General features: G+C 34.8%; 1 protein-coding gene across 4 annotated transcripts in view; it reads left to right on the forward strand.

Moving 5' to 3' along the window:
* Positions 1-16,319, forward strand: part of LOC145993804 (uncharacterized) — a 101,874-nt gene extending 85,555 nt beyond the window's left edge. For all 4 annotated transcript variants that reach the window (XM_083129618.1, XM_083129619.1, XM_083129620.1 and 1 more), the window contains 3 exons: positions 5,401-5,484; positions 8,171-8,225; positions 12,444-16,319. In XM_083129618.1, coding sequence (XP_082985744.1) covers positions 5,401-5,484; positions 8,171-8,225; positions 12,444-13,138 — 834 coding nt within the window. In that variant the 3' untranslated portion in view covers positions 13,139-16,319. The remainder of the gene's footprint in view (positions 1-5,400; positions 5,485-8,170; positions 8,226-12,443) is intronic.
* The last annotated feature ends 2,211 nt before the right edge of the window (positions 16,320-18,530 follow it).

Below are 18,530 nucleotides of genomic sequence, written 5' to 3' on the forward strand. Positions count from 1 at the left end.
CCTTTCAATTCATTGACAATGGAAGAGAAACTGCAGTGTAACATTTTCCTAATCATTCCAGTATCTACCCAAAGTTTAGTTACTGCAAGCGTATAGGGTTCCGACGTCAGCATTCGAGTTTTTTTTATTCATGTAATTTGTTCCATATGTTGCTGATTTTTCGTATTCCTACGTAGTGAGTACAGTATTTAATGCTCTTTGGAGAGATATCTTGATCAGAATGTTAATTTTATTCCAAATTGTTCGAACAATTTACTTACTCCATATCAAGGAACTCCCTCAAGAACCTTAAAGAGGAATATAGAGGTAAACTGCCCCCCCCCCCCTCCCCACCCAAAAGAAAAATGTGCCCTGCCTGACTGAAAAGGCACGCGCCGCCCCTGAAATATACGTAACATATGTATCATGAATGAAAGTTCAGGAAATGTGAGTAGTTAAAATTGCTTTAGTTTACTATATTTCACTGCATGATCATCTCAACATTTTTTTTTTCAATCCAAACATTGGTTTATAACTTTTCATCATGTAATTGTCACGTCGGCACATCAGATAACGAAACCAATGATAGTGGTGCAGAATCTTCGAACATGGAGGATTTTGTAAGTCTCTCACTACTTCGCAACAGTGTAGTAAATTTTCTAAAGTGCAATATTTCAACTATAATGCACAAATTAATAACAACTAATGTGTTCACTTTTTTTCAGACCTGAAAGTGTTAGATTGTCACGAAGAATTGATGTGCGTCAAATTAGACTATTCAATTTTAATGTTCATTCACAAGTATTCTGTGTATCCTAATCTTGCACTGAAGATAGTTTAGGAAGTGTTTCCTAAGTACCAGTAATACCAGTACATGAAAAAAGCAGCATCTCCGCATAAGGGACACACTTAACTTTTTTTTTTGCAAAATAAAAATATTGCATAAAATGTGCAACGATTGTGCGGCGAAATATGGTATTTTACTATGCTTTTCTGCCACTTTTGGTTAATCGCGAAGATGAGGATGAGGGGTGATGAAATGAGATTGATGAAGGGACGACACAATATGAGCTTCACAGAGGAATATAATTATACTGGTTGTGGCTCCAGGAGGCAGAGCGCTACTCTGAAAAATGCAATCCTAGGTATTACTTTGATGGAAGGTTGACATTTGGATGAGTTCAGAAAGGGTTGCCCCTAACATCCAAATTAATTTGGTGCAGACAACTATGCTAACAATTGAGACAAGATTAATATTTTTACTAAGAAGAGAGGGAGCAATTTGTGTGCAAATGCATAAAATGGAGTGAAAAGTGTAACGATAAAAGTTGTTTTTGGACCTTTAAGTGTCGCAGTTTCGTTTACACTAGAACATATTTTTGGTTTTACATTTCTAACTTACACTTTAAAACTGCTTAAGAAAACCCAAGGATTCTTTACTGTTTTTTATTACAAACTTCTAAAATAAACTAGCGGTTAATACATTTTTAATTTGCCCTGGAAAGCTGGAGGGCTTTGTTTTACATAGTTAAAACTAATACAAAAATTACCTCAAGTTGCCTTAGATTAATCTTAGGTTAGTAACATGGATTAATAAACAGAAAATAAACACTTAACCTCAATTAAAAGAATATGGTCGACCTACTTACGAAATTTACTCAGCGCGCGCTTTCACTTTTATTGTAATCAACACTTCCGATATAAAAGTAAACATCTCTAGAGCTCTAGACACTAGGGGGGAAACACTATTGGCAGAAGCTCCTTGATGTCTTCTTTCCCTCGAAGATCTTCAACGTCTATCCCTCGAAGTAATTCACCGCCGAATTCATAGTTCAAAGGTCGAACTTGGTATCAACGTCGTCACCTCGATTAGCAATTCTCAGTTCACAACTACACACTTGCAGTGTTCTTTTCACTTCTCGTGCTATAAAAGTTGCCACGAGAAAACAGTCTGTATATAAATAAAATTCCGCGTGCTCTTTTCCCAATCACGCGATCGTTCAAATGTCCGGAACACAGATCACTGTTAACTGTCCACTAGGCGAACGACATCTACAAAAACAGTCCACGAATATCTAACTGCAACTTGCTGCCGATAACACTATCAAATTCGCGAATTCTCCATACCCTGAGATCTCGACGCCAACTGCTGCATGTAAACTTCTGCAGCCAACGCGCGAAGCAACGCGGCCTTTCTCTCAAAGGCTCTACAAACACTGCTCGAAAAACTTCACCGCATTTTTCTTTGTCCCTTTACACAATGCATATTAAGGACAGTTCATTTTGCCCAAGGGGTGTTAATCTCTCTATCCTCCTTCTTCTCGGAAGAAATAATCAGTCCTCAAAATAATCTGTTATAAGTAGAATAATAATATTTACTTCAAATAGAGGGGGTGCACCAAAGCCTATTCTCACTAGCTACAGCTGTGCTTTCAATCAAGTTTTCAGGATCTTTACTAGTAGTAATTTACATACTCATTTTTTATTGTGATTTTAACTGATACAGAAAACTACAGAATTAATAACAGAATAATAAGGTTTCTGTACTTAATGTATGAAATGGGGTGACTGCAATGGATATCACGTAAGAAAAAGAAACTGTAAATCTGGTAAATCAGAACTCTCACCCAGGGGCGCCGACTTGTCAAAATTATTGGGAGGGGGCTCTGATCACTGAAATAAATTAATGAATGACTCACTCCCTCCCTTTTTTTAAGTTTTGGTCTCAGTGTTCGGAATCTTGTAAAAGCCGGTGAATTCCTCAAAAATATCAAAATTTTCATTCACAGTTCGAGTGCAGAATGTCAATTGTTCATGGATGGATATGTCACAAGTTTCGTCAACCATAATAGCAAAATATTCCCAACTTTTAATATCTGCTACCATGGAGCGCAAAACAGATCTCCCTAATATATCAATGATCTCGTTCTGAATGTCATGTGAGAGCTATTTGTAGCCCGAACTCCCATCCACTCCCCTAGTTCATGCACATCGTCTTTTGAAACTCTTTTTAGTAAAAATGTTAACAATACTCATATTTATGTACTTAGTATATAGTAATAAGTCATGCGTTTTGCTGTCTGTGGTCATAGCCCCCCGAAGTTGATGATTTAGCGGTCTCAGCCCCTCCCCCCTCAAAGTTGATGGTCTTAAACATTTCAAATGTGTATTTAAAGTTAAGTTCATGTGGCACAATTCAGAGAAGGAAAATAATACATTAGATCCTCTTAAGCAAAATTATTTGGGGGGGCCTCTGCCCCCACATTGTTAACATTGGGGTGGCTCATGCCCCCCCCCCAAGCCCCATGGAGTCGGCGCCTATGCTCTCACCATACAGCAACATTTTCGTACAATCAGTGTTGCCTTTTGACACATACCTTTACTTTCCCCAGGCATTCTCATCACGTGGCTTCCTCAGGAGGCTGGACATGGTCTGTCATAAAATATGATGCAAAGTAAATACGATGTTAGAAAATGTAGCCAGACATGGAGAGAGAAAGAAAGCAGTTACAGGGCAACCACCACCTTGATTTAGGTTAAGCCTAGGTGGTAGTTGCCCTGTCACAGCTCTTTTGTGCAGCCTTTTGAGGAAACCATATACCACGTTTCACTGCATGATTGTAGCAGATTTTGTGCATATTTTTTTTTTCAAAAAATAAACAAGGTGCGATCATATGCAAAGCTGCTGCTTCTTCTTCTTTTTTTAATTGCAGGTATTACCAGTACTTAAATTATTTCTTACTAGGTAAATTGTCTTCGGTGCAAAATTAGGATACACAGAATACATGAACATTCATTAAAATTGAATAGTCCAAATTGACACACATGATTTTTTCGTGACTCTTTAGCAAGCATTTTTTTCTGTCTGAAAAAGGAAGTTTACACAATTAGTTGTTATTGATTTGGGCATTAAACTTGAGAAAATTTAGTGAAGAATGGACAAAAATGTATTGATCTGTGTGCGAAAATTCTGCACGACTACCATTGGTTTCGTTATCTGACAATTGATGCGATGAATGCTTATAAACCAATTTTTGGACTGAAAAACAGGGTGCGATGATTATGCAATGGCAACAATTATTATGCAGTGAAATACGGTATGTTGTGAAATTGTGAGGAAAGTTAAGGGGTTCACCAGGAGTGAACGTTGTATGTGCATTGAATGCTCAACTTTTACATAAGGGAGAAGGTTATGTCTTCTTTTTTAGTAATCAGTTCTATATTCTACCACCTTTTCCTGCATTTGACACTCTTTTTGAAGACTGATATGCCTATGGGGTTTATGAAACCCACCAGTGCCCCCTCCCTTTGAGCATACCACTGTCTATGTGAAATATGCTTTACATAATCAAGGTATGTTAATTGCACTTTTACACACATAAAAACCGTAACAAAGGGCAGAATTGAGCTTTCAGTTTGAGGCTGTTTATGGAAATGCCAGTTTGGCAATATTGTCACAAATTTTACAGACATACTGATAATGGATGTCAGCCTAATATTATGTAGCTATGTAATGAGGTTGACACAATGTTCTTTCTTTTTCTTTTTTAATTTATTTCTTTTTTTAAAATGTTTTAAATGGTGTTTTAATCAAGAACAAAATCACTTGTTTGAAGCAAATAAAATGTTTCAAATGTATTCTAAGGACTATACCTTATCTTCAAATGAAGTATAAACACTTATTAACCAACTTGTTAAGAATGCCTGCTTATGTTATTTGAAAATATCTCGCGTAGGATATTCAAGAATGTTCAAATTATTTCACATTTGGCAGGTCTCGTTCAATACCCGTGATGACTTGTCATTTTCCAGCTTATTGTAAATTACCATATTATGCAGCTTGTAAATTTTATTGTAAATACAATAAAATGCATGTCATTACCAACAATGGAAATTAATTAAGTGTTTGGCTGCATATAATGTCATTTTTGTGACAGTATTGTGCATTAATTATTATAAGGGATGGATAGTTACAAGCAGTGCTTTTTTCCTCATGGTACGCAGTGGTACACTGCACCAGCATCTTTTTATAGGCGACTGATCATTTATGATGAAACAAGAACAAACCAACTTGAAGAGTACTGGAACCTTTCTTGCCGGAAACAAAATCACTGGTTACTAGAAACGTTGGTATATCATTAATACAATTAATTAATTAATTAATGTTAACTTCAAACTTCACTTTTTTTCTTTTTTTTGGCCATGGGATGAGGGAGGATTAACTCATCACTTTTGTGAACATAGTATCCTGTAGTGCTTTGTATTTGTTTGCGATTGGTATTATTGAGTGATACAATTGTACATTATGGGCTATTTCATTAGTTGTACAAAATTTTATGTTTTTAATGTGCATATTATGTCACTTTTATAATGTATATATTTTAAGAATAAAAATATTAATATTATCTAATATATTATCAGAATTCCAAGGATTCTACGTGCGACGATGATCAGCCACCGCCTTACACTGATGTTTCTGTAGTTGATGATGACATTAATGACAAGGTATGTGAGACTGTTTCACTCATAAAATTATAAATTTGGGTTGTAGATCACAAGTACAAATACTTAGGCATTTCTAGATTTTTGTATAATTTTTGCAACTATTCTTATGAGGGTAGTAACAATTGTGTTAAGTTTATGCAAGTTTGTTAGTGAATAATTTAAACAGGGCCAGCCCTAGACATTCTGGAGTAAATAATGCACAAACAATACTGGTGAAACAAATTCAAGAGATTTTGCTTTCTCAGTCTCAAAACATCTCTGTTATTTATGGTAATATTTTATAAATAATACAATAATAATAAATCAATCTAGGCTGTTCAGGAAGAAACACTTAAGTCAAAAAATGCAATTTTACAGCAATGTTTGTTTATTCCTTTAGCAAACAGGATATACATGTTGCATTATCTCCGTTTAGAATCATTACACATGCCCAATATAAAATTATACGTATAATATTTTCTATAACATTGGTCATCATGGGTTTGTGTCGTAACAGTTTATGTTTTACATATGCAACATACTCCAGATTAATAATTTATCTGAAACTAATGGGTCCCCTCAAATTGAGATAAATGAGTTTTTAGTGTAATAAGATATTTTTGTTTGCTAGTGGCTAAACTTCCGTACACCAGAGTTACACCTAGGTATACACTGTATTCTTAGCTATTGAGAAACGTGTATATGTAGCACTTCAAACCTTTGAACAAAGTAAAATAGTGTTTAGCCACTATCATCATAATAATCTATGGTGTTAACTGCCCTTGAGGACCTGGGACTACCTAGCGACTGCCAGCCTCAGTTACGGGGTGACGTGGTTGGCACGACGAACTCCCAGTCTTTGTTGTAGGTTTCCATGACTGGGTTACGCTACTCATATGTAGCTCCCCAGTTTCATCATGATGGTGGGTGGGAACCAGTCCCATACACTGGCCAAAATCTCAGGAGAAAAGGTGTTACACTTTCCCTTAGGAGACTCAAATCTTATCCACTAAAGAAGAACTTGTTAATACTATTATTATTAAGGTAATCATGGCTGCACACACAGTTTGCATAATTTAGGGTGGCTACTATAGGACCATGACAAATTTCAAGTATAATTCACGGTTTTCAAGGAGAACTTTCCGAAAATTCACAGCTACAAGCAGATGTTTTATCTATTTCAACCTTACGTATTACCGCTTCTCATATACACACACAAATATATTAACAATATAAATATATGTGATTCCAATGTATCAAAAAATTCTAATTCAATTCAATGGTATATATATATATTTAAAATATTTAATTTAAGGTGCGAAGTTTACATTTGCGATTCTGCATACTCAGACTGAAAATACATCTACAAACACAAGTTACAGATGTTACGGGATATACTAATTTACGAAAAATTGTTAATTGTACAAGAATTTCAAACTCAAATTTACCTATCTTGAAGATATCTTATCTTGCAATAATAATTTGTCTGCTATAGAGATTGTTCAGCAAAGGACACTAACTAAGTAAACTGATTGAGAAAAGTCTGTTTTAATAATTTTCCCCGCAAGTTTCTTTTCCTTCCTAGATAAGAATAAAAGTTAAACTGTGAGAACTTGTCTCATTACTAGGGACCAGATTTTTATGCACTAAAAAACATGAAAATATGCATGCATCTACGCAGAAAAAACTTGCAAAATATGCATTACAATATTCACACAAAATTTTCATTGAGGGTGTAAAAACTGATTCCACACAACTTTTAACTAACAAATAAAATGTTCAAATTACATTACGTACATGTAATTTTAATGAAAAGACTCAAAAAAAAGGACTACAAGACATGCAGCATAAGAACTTTTACTCATTATGAAGAGGTTGTGAGGTACTTGCATTCCATTTTCCAAGGCTTCAGATTATCTTCTGTTGCAGTTTGGAATTAGGAGATGTTTTGGGTTTTCCAGCGTCAATCATCTTCTGTTGTCTCGTAAGATGTCCTTGTAGCGGGAGAAGCATCTTTCCACCTCACAGGAACTTACCGGTGCATGTTGAAAAGCACAATTTGCTCCACTGATAAGGAGTTTGTCCCTAAGGGTCCACTGTGTTTACCATCTTAATTTCTTCAATGTCACAAATTTCTTTATACCCTGGATTTTTTGAAAGTATGCTGTGCACTTTTTCCTTCGCTGTTTCCAGGAACCGAATTTAGTTTAGAGATGGTAGTTTTGAAAACGTTCAGCAAATCACTTACTGAAGAACTGCTTTGCTATCTCTGACTCACCGTAGCTTTCCAGACTGTGTTATCGGATCGCGGTTGTTTTCAGAAGGGGAAAATGTCGCGTTGGCGCCAGGTTTAAAATTTGCACACAAATATTTAGAAAAATGTAAAATATAATAGTTTTATGAGGAAAATATACAGTATAAAAGGAAATCTTCCAAGATATGCCCGTTAACAAAACAACTAAAATATGCATTTATATGCACCATAAACTTATGTCTTTTTGACTTTTTGGTTGCAATAAAAAAAATATGCATTTGCATGAAAATCCGGTCCCTACTCATGACTTTTATAAATGTATGTAACTTCAATGTGATTTCGATTAAGTTGTAATTTTTCACTTCTACAGAAAAGTAAACATGTGCATATTTGTTTTAGATGAATGATAGAAAATAACTTGCTTTGATTCATGTGAAAAATTCTTTTTTGCAGATGAACAAAATTATCCCAGTCTCAGGTCATCCTACTTTCTCAGGGGATATGAAAAGTAAGTTCTATAGGGATGAATTATTCATTCCATTGTTATCTTTTTATTTCTAAGATCATAAATATATGATTATATCTGTGTTTACAATTCACATTTACACATTGAACATGATATAATTCTGCTACCAGAATTGTGTGGTTTTTGTTTTACATTTACCAATACTATTCATTCATGTGTATTTATCTAAAAATTCCAGTTTCAATGTTTAAAATTCCATTACACATTTCTTATCACACATTGTGGTTAAAGTTAGGTTAGAATCAAACATTTGCTGTATATATCACAGAGTACTCTGGGTATTTTATATGAATGGAAAGATGTAAATGTTGCATTATTACCTGATTACTATCTGAGGTTATGATTGCTCACCCATAGTGAAAGTTTTGTGTTTCTTACACATCACTTACTCTTCATAAGATATTATTTATCTTTGAAACGCATTATGCTTACAAAGTCATGGGGTCATTTCATGTCGAATCAGGCATTGACTGTCTTGATCTCTCAGGTATTGACCATTTTTGGTGCGTGGGCATGGGTCCTATTTCTAGTTCGCCTTTTTCCCTGCCATTTTCATGAAAAAGAACGTGCACCAATCATTTCTGTTAAATACATGTGTTAACAACAATTTGAAAAAACAAAATTGAATTCTAGCCAAAAATAGCGAAGTTATAACGTAAAAACTACGACCTTGACAAAGCATCTCGATCGAGACGATCGGGCACCAAAAGGTTAAATTGGCATGAGTGTAAATGTTGCAATATCACAGTGGAAAGAACTATTTTCATTGTATTCACAAAATGTAGTCACATGAGCGAGTAGAATCTTTTGCATGCTGCACTCAACTATTTTAAAAAAGTATATAATTTTGTGTGTGTATGTGTTGTTATGTTGATATGCTGGCAGTTCAGAATAGTTTTACTGATTTATAAAAAAAGATTTTGGTGTGAGTGGTGGCAATTTTTGTTTTATCACACGTGCCAGTTCTTTTGCTATTTCAGTGTGAAAACGGGAATATTTCTGCTAGTTATATTCACAGAGACATAGCTTAAAAAGCTTAAAAATCATATTTTCTGTAAAGTACATGATATTTTCAGTACTATACAACTGATGTGAATTTCATTCTTAATTCTGAAATTTTAGTTTGATATTTTTTAAAATAAACTTGGAAGCAATTTTTGTGGGGAAAGAAGGGAGTTAGAGAGATCTAGCAACGGAGCCAACTGGTTATCGCAATCTTTGCAAAGTAATTTCAAAACAAGCACCGAGAATAGGACAAGAATAAGAGGTAAACAATGTTTTTTGAATAAAATTAACACTGAAGGTGAGTATGGTGTGGAATGCAATTGTGATCAATTGCCTCATTGTTAGAACCATCCAAGAAGCAATAAATATACAGCTAAAAGGACCAAATAAATTATCTTCAGTAACTATCAAACATATGTCTTAACACATGAAGGCATCAAAACATACCATCAACATCATTAAGATTTCACAAACCCAATGTGCTTTAAAAGAAATGTGTGAAACCCTTCACAATGATTCAACTCTATACATCCTATCAACTTTGGCAGCCAGTTTTAAAGTGTCATCTAGTGAACCAATCTAAAATCAAGAACCACAAATCTGGGCATAAATGATGTACTTTGTTGTAATAGGTGTATTATAAACTTTTTAGAATGTCTTTTGTGAATGGTGACAGCGAAATTCATAGGTGAATAAATTGAGTTTACATGGAATTATTATATGTTTGTCAGGCTAGGCTGATACCACTGTCAGCCAATACTGATACTGATGCTCTTACACATTCCACTTATATCGATGCTTAAAAACTGTAATAAAAGTAGTTCTAAATACTGATTAATATAATATTAGTGTGCGAGTATTGTACTCCAATTATAAGCATCAAATTACCAAGAGTTTTGCTTCAAAATATTCAATAATTACTACAGCACATATTTTTGGCAAATAAAAGAGCAACATTTCGGTACAAAAACAAAGTCAATTTTGGGTTCAAAAGCGGTAAATAAAATAAAACTTCGCTATTATAGCGGTGAAAAAGCGGTATATAAAATTACATTTTAGTTTTAAAAATGTGAATATAATCCCAAATTTGATTTAAAAACTGCACTTACTACACAAAATAAGCATATCCCTTCTAATAGCACATTTATGTTGTTACCAGAATATTAAGTTTATTCCAGTATAAAGGGCTCCATGTTTGCTTCTCAAATATTTACAGCAGAATTAATCAATATTCCGTGAATTGCATAACTCTCAGGATAATTCTGACCAGAAAGTGTCACGTCTGTAAAAAAGACCTCTAAATTTCGTATTTAAGAGTCTATTTCGCATTTTGCAGTTCATTTCGCATTATTTCGTGACAAAACAGGGTGAGAAAATGCACCTCACAGCTTTCAGAAACATGAGAAATTAACATTCCAATGTGTTATTTCAAATTTTGTGTTTTCGTCAAAAACGAAATATGCATGCCTCTAATAATTACATCAGAATATCAAAATACCTGTTGTGAAATCCCAAACGTAGGCAAAATAAATTGAAAACTTTGAATTTTGCATAACTTCCAGGATAATTAATCTGGGGAAAGTATTGGCAGGTACTGGTAAATAAAATCCAACCGATACTTATCGAAAATAATACCACACTGATATCATTCTTGTTAAAAAACACATGAAACAAATAAACAGCCTGATACGAGACACAGCAAAAGTTCGTCCAACCTTTCAACTCCATGCAGTCATCAATTGGAAATATATAGCCAATGCAAAAGACCGATCAAGGATAGATTCTCAGACGACATAGGATACATATGTGTGAAAGAAAGTTCTTCATGGGTTGGCCAAACACGTCATTCAAACCAGCCACCAACTAACAGGATTGTGTTTCCTTTTTGGTGCATGCCAAATTAAAAATAGAACGGGACAGACATTAAGGAAGGGGGTGTTTTAAAAATACAAATAGTCTCAACGACAACTTATGTGGGAATCTTGATTTATCATGGTTCAACACAGTTAAACAGAAATATCCATCCTCTACAGCCATCAACCGGAACAACCTGGAATTTACCAATATTGCAAGACCGCAACAGAATCTTCCGGCAGACACAGCAAGTAGCATCATCGGAACCTTGACTGCATCTTCTTTGCCGTCTCTCAACCAGCCCTGATGATGACTGAGTTGAAAGCTTGAACAAACTTTTACTGTGTCTTGTATCAGGCTGTTTATTTGTTGTTGCTTTTTTTTTTAATAAGAATGTTGCCAGCATTTATTTAATGTCATGTCTCAGTCCCAATATTATTTGTGTGAGGAGTGAAAAGGGATTAAGAGTTTTTGCAATTTGGCTTTTCGATAGACATAATTGTGTACAAGCTAGACTCAGTCTTTGGCCTCTACAGAGCCCTAAAGTTGCCAATTTTTCATCTTGACATTTCTTACATGAATTGTAATAATAAATCTATTTAATCTTTTAGAAGTGTTGATGTGCATGTGCAGGGCTCGAAAAATCCCGGTTGCCAGGTCGCCATGGCGATTAAAAATTTCAGCCTGGCGACTGATCTTTTGCTGTAATATTGTCATTTTTTTTTTTTTTAAGTTTGCATGTACGAAATTTTGAAGATTTTAAGTTCAAATTGCAGTACAGCGTAAGTTATCAAATTTTTTTTTATCAACAACGTATGTAGTAAATGATATTTTTATCAACGTTGTGAACATTCCATAGAATCAGTAACAATTTCTTACTCTTTTCCCCCCAACCCCCCATTTCCCGCTTTCTCACATGATTTAGCGATGTTTTGAATAAGGTGATGCTCAGCTTCTTATAGATTCATCGATTTTTGATTGACTTCCTTTATTTTACTTCACTTTTTGTGCCACTTTTGGCTAATTTCCGAAGATGGGGATAAGTGATATGATGAAATTGATGAATGAACACTCGCAAACATCCACGCCCAGGCCAAGATTCGAACCTGTAACCCATTTTGCTTTGTAGCGCGATGTACTAACCACTCCGCCAGGGGGGCTGGCTCAGCTTCTTATAGTATGCACAATTGCTCGTAGGTGGTTTCCTGGCGCCTGATTTTCAAAGCTGGCACCTAGCTCTGCAGAAGATTTTTCGAGCACTGTGCATGTGTATATACTGCTTTTCTTTGATCATGCTGATTATCGTAACAAATTATTTTACTTACTTGCATTTGTTTGCAGGTATATCATCAGGCATTGCAACATATGTCCCAACGCAGAAGCCAGAATGGAAGCGGTATAAGCAGTACACCAGAAACGACATAATGGCTGCCATTGAAGCAGTAAAGAATGGGATGAGTGCCTTACAAGCAGCAAGGAAATATGGTGTGCCATCCCGCACATTATATGACAAGGTAAAAAAGTTAGGCATCACTACTAGTCGCCCGTTCAAACGGGGTAGTTTCCCCTTCGGTTTGAAGTCAGATTCGCTGAGCAATTGTTCACCAGGCGGCTACATGGGCATTCCGGAGAATGACGAACCGCCGCCTTTAGAACCGTGCATGCTTCACGTGCCGGGACAGCTTGGTGGCATCGTGAAGAATGAGATCGACCGGGACATGATGTCCTCGTCTATGGTCGGAGCAGGTTTGTTGAGTCCTAGACGTTCCCCGTGCAGTCCGGGCATGAAGTATATGTCCGAGGATAGGCTTCAGAGAAGCCTGAGCCCCAGTCCGACTGTTAATGACATGCACGACGAGGTAGAGGATCTTTCCATTGGTCGAAAGGAAGCTCAGGTGCTACCTTTGAATATTTCCAAAATCAAAGAGGACATGGATGGCGTACGCAGAGATAGTCACAGAGAGGTACATATGGATGGCATACAAGATATGAGAGAAGACATCAGAGGCAACGGGGTGGAGGAAAGCAGGGAATAGGAAGACGCAGTCTGTATTGGTCCCACCTGACCACTCAAACTCACACATATACCTCTATAACCACTACAAAGCAGTATCATTGAAAAGACTGCAATATTTTTAACATTTAGCTAAAGCTTTATATATATATGAAATTATATATACACCCACACATAGTATATACATATAATATATAAATATATATATATATAACTGATGTTGATGTATATGCATCTGAAACTTCAGTGCAATATTATATGTGTTGATTCTTGAAAAGAAATTCTACTATATTAGTATTCATTTATAATTAGTACAGGTAATAGAAATAATATGGTTCTTATTCTCGGTGTTTCAGAGATCTGTATACAACATATGTGCTGTGTCGTAAGTCAGAATCTGGTAATACCTGAGTCAAAATAGCAGAAAAATCAATTTGTATTCATTCAGTAGATACTATAAGTTGCCGTCATATCATTTCTCAACACCGGTAATCATTTTTTGCCTTCTCATAAACTATTTTGTTTAAATATATGGTCAAATTAATTTTGAGAGGGACCAACCAAATATTTTCCCCGTGATCATCAAAGACTTGTATAGCTGTAATAACATTTTGTTCCTTAAATGTTGGGGAACTTCTTTTTACAAGACTGATATAAATATATATATATAAAAATATAGTTGCATTGTAGTTGTAACCGGGTTCTTGAACAATTTAAATGTTCAACTACCCCAGCTCGTCAACTGTACATTGTTGACAGCCTTGTGATGTTATAGACTGATTACATGATGTATTGATCGCATAGCACCCCCTTTAGGAAAGGGAATGTGGGAAATGATTGGCCACTGGTCTGTTCAACGCTGGCTGGTTTTAAGAAAAATATAGGTCAGGGTTGATGCAATTCAGAATGCATGTACAGATAGTTACTAAACACAAAAAATGTTTATGTAGATATATATATAAAGAAAAGTAGATGTGTGTATATAAATTGTGGTTGCTGAAGAAAATGCATTAAGCCAAATCAGGCAGGTGCTGATTGTGAAAATGGACTGAAAAGAGCTATTCTGAGTAAGATGGAGAGAGACAGTGTTGCAACATTCTGCTTTTCTCACTAAAAAAGAAAGAACTTCTAAAGAAAGCGCAGATATCCAACCAGTCTTAAAGACGCTACCTGGTGTTACAACACCATTCTGTAACAATGTTGGTGAAGAGAACACTTTTTTGTAGTCACTGCTTAATGCGTTGGCTATAAGTAAAAATTGGATCTGTGCTGAAAGAAACAAAAATCGTGGATGCCTGATTTGAAGTGATTTTTTAAGTTTTGTTTTGATGGAATGTTATCATTAATTAAGGTTTTGGGATGGATAGATATTTTTTTTTCTTTCCTAAATGTTAGAATTGTATTTTAAAAAATAGAATTGTAAAGGGAAGAGGCGCGATATATGTAGGGAAGGTAATAGTTGCAATTTTTATGATCATGTCTGTATAAACTAACTGTTTGCAGGTAGTTGCTGTAGCTGTGTGGCTTTGCTGATATGGTAAAAAAAATGTTTATTTAGGGAAAAAAAAACTGATGAGAATGACATGCAAAAGAGTTTGATCGTGAAATGCTTGGTTTTGACACATGCTTAGATGTCTTGCGCACACGTACATACTTTCAACGTAAGAGTGTTTTAGTAGCGTTAAACCAGTTTTATTTTTTGTTGTAAAAACCAGGCCATGCAGCGACATCAATTGTTGGTTTGTTTACAGGTATTTTTTTTAGTTTTAAAATGTTGTTTCGTGCATGTTTATCCATAACTGTGATTATGCTGACTGAGTATTCACATATGCTCATAGTAAAGGGGACAATGCATATGCATCATGAAACTACTCAAGAAAAAATAGACTGATGGTTGGCCTGTATTTGTTAATCATTACTCTAGTCAGTGATAGCATTTTTTTGTCATTGTTACATAATACATAACTCAAGGTGCCCAAACACTTATGCCCAAATGATGTCATATCTTGTCCCCCAATTTTACCCTCCCCACCCTCAATGAAGCATTTAATTTTTTTTTTAAAAAAGCATGTCACTCAGTGTTATGTATAAATTACAAGTTACATAGTAGATAGTTACGTTAACATAATTTTTAGGTTTCATATATGTTTATTATGTACAAATTCCATTATTTAATCATTTTTTTTATTTCATAATTTGATCATATACTATGTGTAAAAGCATAGGAAGAGAAGACTGATAAAACACATGCGTATATATACATATATAGTTTTCTAGCTGTTCAGACTGAAAGTAAATGTTTTAGAGTCAGTAACGATGCCTTATCCTTTACTATAAAAAAAAAAAAGAATTATGCAAAAAAGTATTCAAAGGCTACTTTTTTGCATGAGAGGAAAAATGATAAAGAATGCAATATTTGAAGATGAAAAAGAATGCGTGTATATATATCAGGCATATTACATGTCCCAAGGACATGCTAACCAATGGAGAGTCTGTGATTTGAGATGGGCTTGGTTGCACCTTCATAACGCAGAGAGTGCGAAGTGCAGCGTGCATGCTATTGAAAAGATTTAGTAACTGTGTTGGTGTTGATAGTTATCAGAGTTTAGTTACAATTTGTTAGATATATATTATATATATATAATGTGCCTTGAAATAGAAGAAAAAACTTAATTAACATTCGTAATTATGTGGACATTCCATTGAGCAAAAATTGCTGCTTTTATTGTGAAAAAATGAAGAAAAAGGAAACTTATAAAATTTTGTTCAGAACCAAAATTATTGTATCCAATTTTAAATTTTAATTATTATTGTGATGAATATTAGTGAAGAGTAAAGGAGTTGCATCTTATCTAATGCATTTTTATGAGAAAAGGGGGTCTCATGTTTCTGTTAGGGTGTGGTTGTTTCTGTATTGTAAACTGTCCTGTTTTTTTCTTAATTTTTTTTTTGTTTCGGCTGCTAAGAATGCAAATTTTAAGAAGTGTCGAGCCAGCCATTATCATTTTTGCATCTTTGTGTTCAAGTTGTGTTAAACTCCCTAGTGTAATAGTGGAAAAAAAAACAATATTTGTGTAGAGAAATAATGAAAAATCGGAAACATCTTGGAAAAGGGGCATATCTTAAAGAAATGTATATAGTTCTTTTATCAAAGTGCATAATTTCATTGTCGGTATGCTGACAGGTTTTTTTTTCTCTCTTATTTACGCGTATAATGGTGAACAACTCTGATAAATTTAGTTGTCGTATCATAATACATTTAGGGAGTTGATATCACACTTCTTTGCATTTAAATTAATATTGGTTATGTGATATATTTTTTCATAAGACTGATTTTTTACACAGGGGTCAAGACTTGCATTAAGCAACCAGTATTCTTAAAGAGACTAATTATTTGAACCAAAGGAGACGTTTTGTTGAAATATGTTAATTCTCCTTATTGTATGTGCACTATACTGTACCACAAGGATAATAGTTTTTTTTTTCAACAAACTCGTACTGACAGTTGCTGCTGCTTCAATATATATATATATATATTACTCCATGTTATATAATTATAGAGGTTGGTTATTTTAACTTATCTATGAATAAGACCATGCATAATATGTAGATGATTATGTATCATGTTCGGACTGAGTACCATGTGTAAGTAACATATATATCAGGGGTCATTGCAATGCCATAATTGTACATAACATGAGAGTACTGTTTTTACGGGTCTCACATTCTTCCATGGCAGATTAGTCTGTCTGTAAATGTTACTATAGTTGTCAGTGTAAAGCACTCGTTTACAATAGAATTTGTGTGATTTACGGATTCAAACTTTCAGGGACAATTAACCATTATTCTATAGTTACCGTCCGTCCCATGTATATTGTTTCATATGTATGTCTGTGTGGGTCTATAATCCATTCCGTAACTTTTGTGGACGCAACCGAAATGTTTTATCTCTATTTCTCAAAGAACCTGCTTTTGGTTTTCATGGTGTTAAGGGGTTTTGAAGCAGATCGTATAAATGGAATTGGCAAAGAAGTGTGATCTATATTGTTTTGTGTTTTGATTGATGAGTATCGTTTGGTTCTTGTATGCAAGGCATTGTTTTGAATTGTGCTGGCACCAAAATATGTTGCAGTTAATTAATTATTTCCCCATGTACAGTTGTGACACCATCCCGAGTGAAGTTGAAACTTTTACGAAACCCCGAAATGCTAATTTTTTTGTACAGGTTGGTCGCATGTCAAATTCCATAATCTTTCTCCAATCACTGAAAGCCCGACCCTGTGGCCGAGTGGTTAGCACATCGCACTGCGACGCCAAGGATCCCGGGTTCGAATCCCGGTCGGGCTTGATTGTTTGTGAATGTCCATTCATCAATTTCATCATTTCATCACTCATCCCCATCTTCGCAAATTAGCCAAGAGGCACAAAACGCGAAGTAAAATAAACTAAATCAAATAAAAAAAAAAATCAAATCCAATCACTGAAATTCTCTCTCCCCCAGTTTTCGTGTCTTGTGTGGGGCTTTGTTGATCCTTGAGCCTGTCTTCTGTCTCGATAAACAGTTTTTTTCTAAATTATATCTGAAAAATCAAATTTCTATGAAATTCTCTATTGTCAGGATATTGTTTTCTAATATAAATATTACTCTATTACAAGTGAACTGTGCATTGGTAGATTTTACTGAAAGCTGTGAGAGATTCTGAACATATATAACTTGTCGGAATTTTATAAAAGTCAACATTTTTCATTGAAATATGTGATATATTTTTAAATGGCACAGAATCTTAATCTCTAAATTTTATACTAATAATCCCAATGCAAGAGAGCTTATTAAGTGATTATAAATTAACTTGTATTACTGGATGTTCACTACTTTGTTACTCCTGAATATGATATATAAACCAAAGTGTCTATTTCAATTTAGCTGTAAGATTCATCCAATTTTGGCATTGACGAGGATTCAAAAGATAGGTTCTGTCATCATCATCTCAAGGTTTTCACTAGCCTTGTTGAAATCATTAAAAATATCTTCAGTTCCCTGTTGTCCTTTGGATTTACTGTTTTATTTATTATCCACATTCCCCTTGTCTTCCCTTTTTTTTGTTATCACAGATCTTTTGAATTTTGGTGTTGAAAAAAGGGGGGATTCTGGTTTGTTGCCATGTGTGTATATGTGGAGGAACTTTTATTATACAGTTATCCATTTACATTTCTATTTCTCCTCTCTAGGTATGCAGACAAGGCCAGTTAATATATGAACTTGAAATGCGTGGCTTGTTAAATTAGTTAGTCTAACTTTACCACCCACCAGAAGATATCAGTCACGGACACTCTTTATGTTGTAACAATTTCGTTGACTCGCAATGGCATCGTTACAACCCAGATGTGTCCATGACTACGACTGTACATTTTTA

This window comes from Lepisma saccharinum, chromosome 10 (assembly GCF_977018435.1).
Source record: "Lepisma saccharinum chromosome 10, izLepSacc3.1, whole genome shotgun sequence".
Taxonomy (NCBI): Eukaryota; Metazoa; Arthropoda; class Insecta; order Zygentoma; family Lepismatidae; genus Lepisma; species Lepisma saccharinum.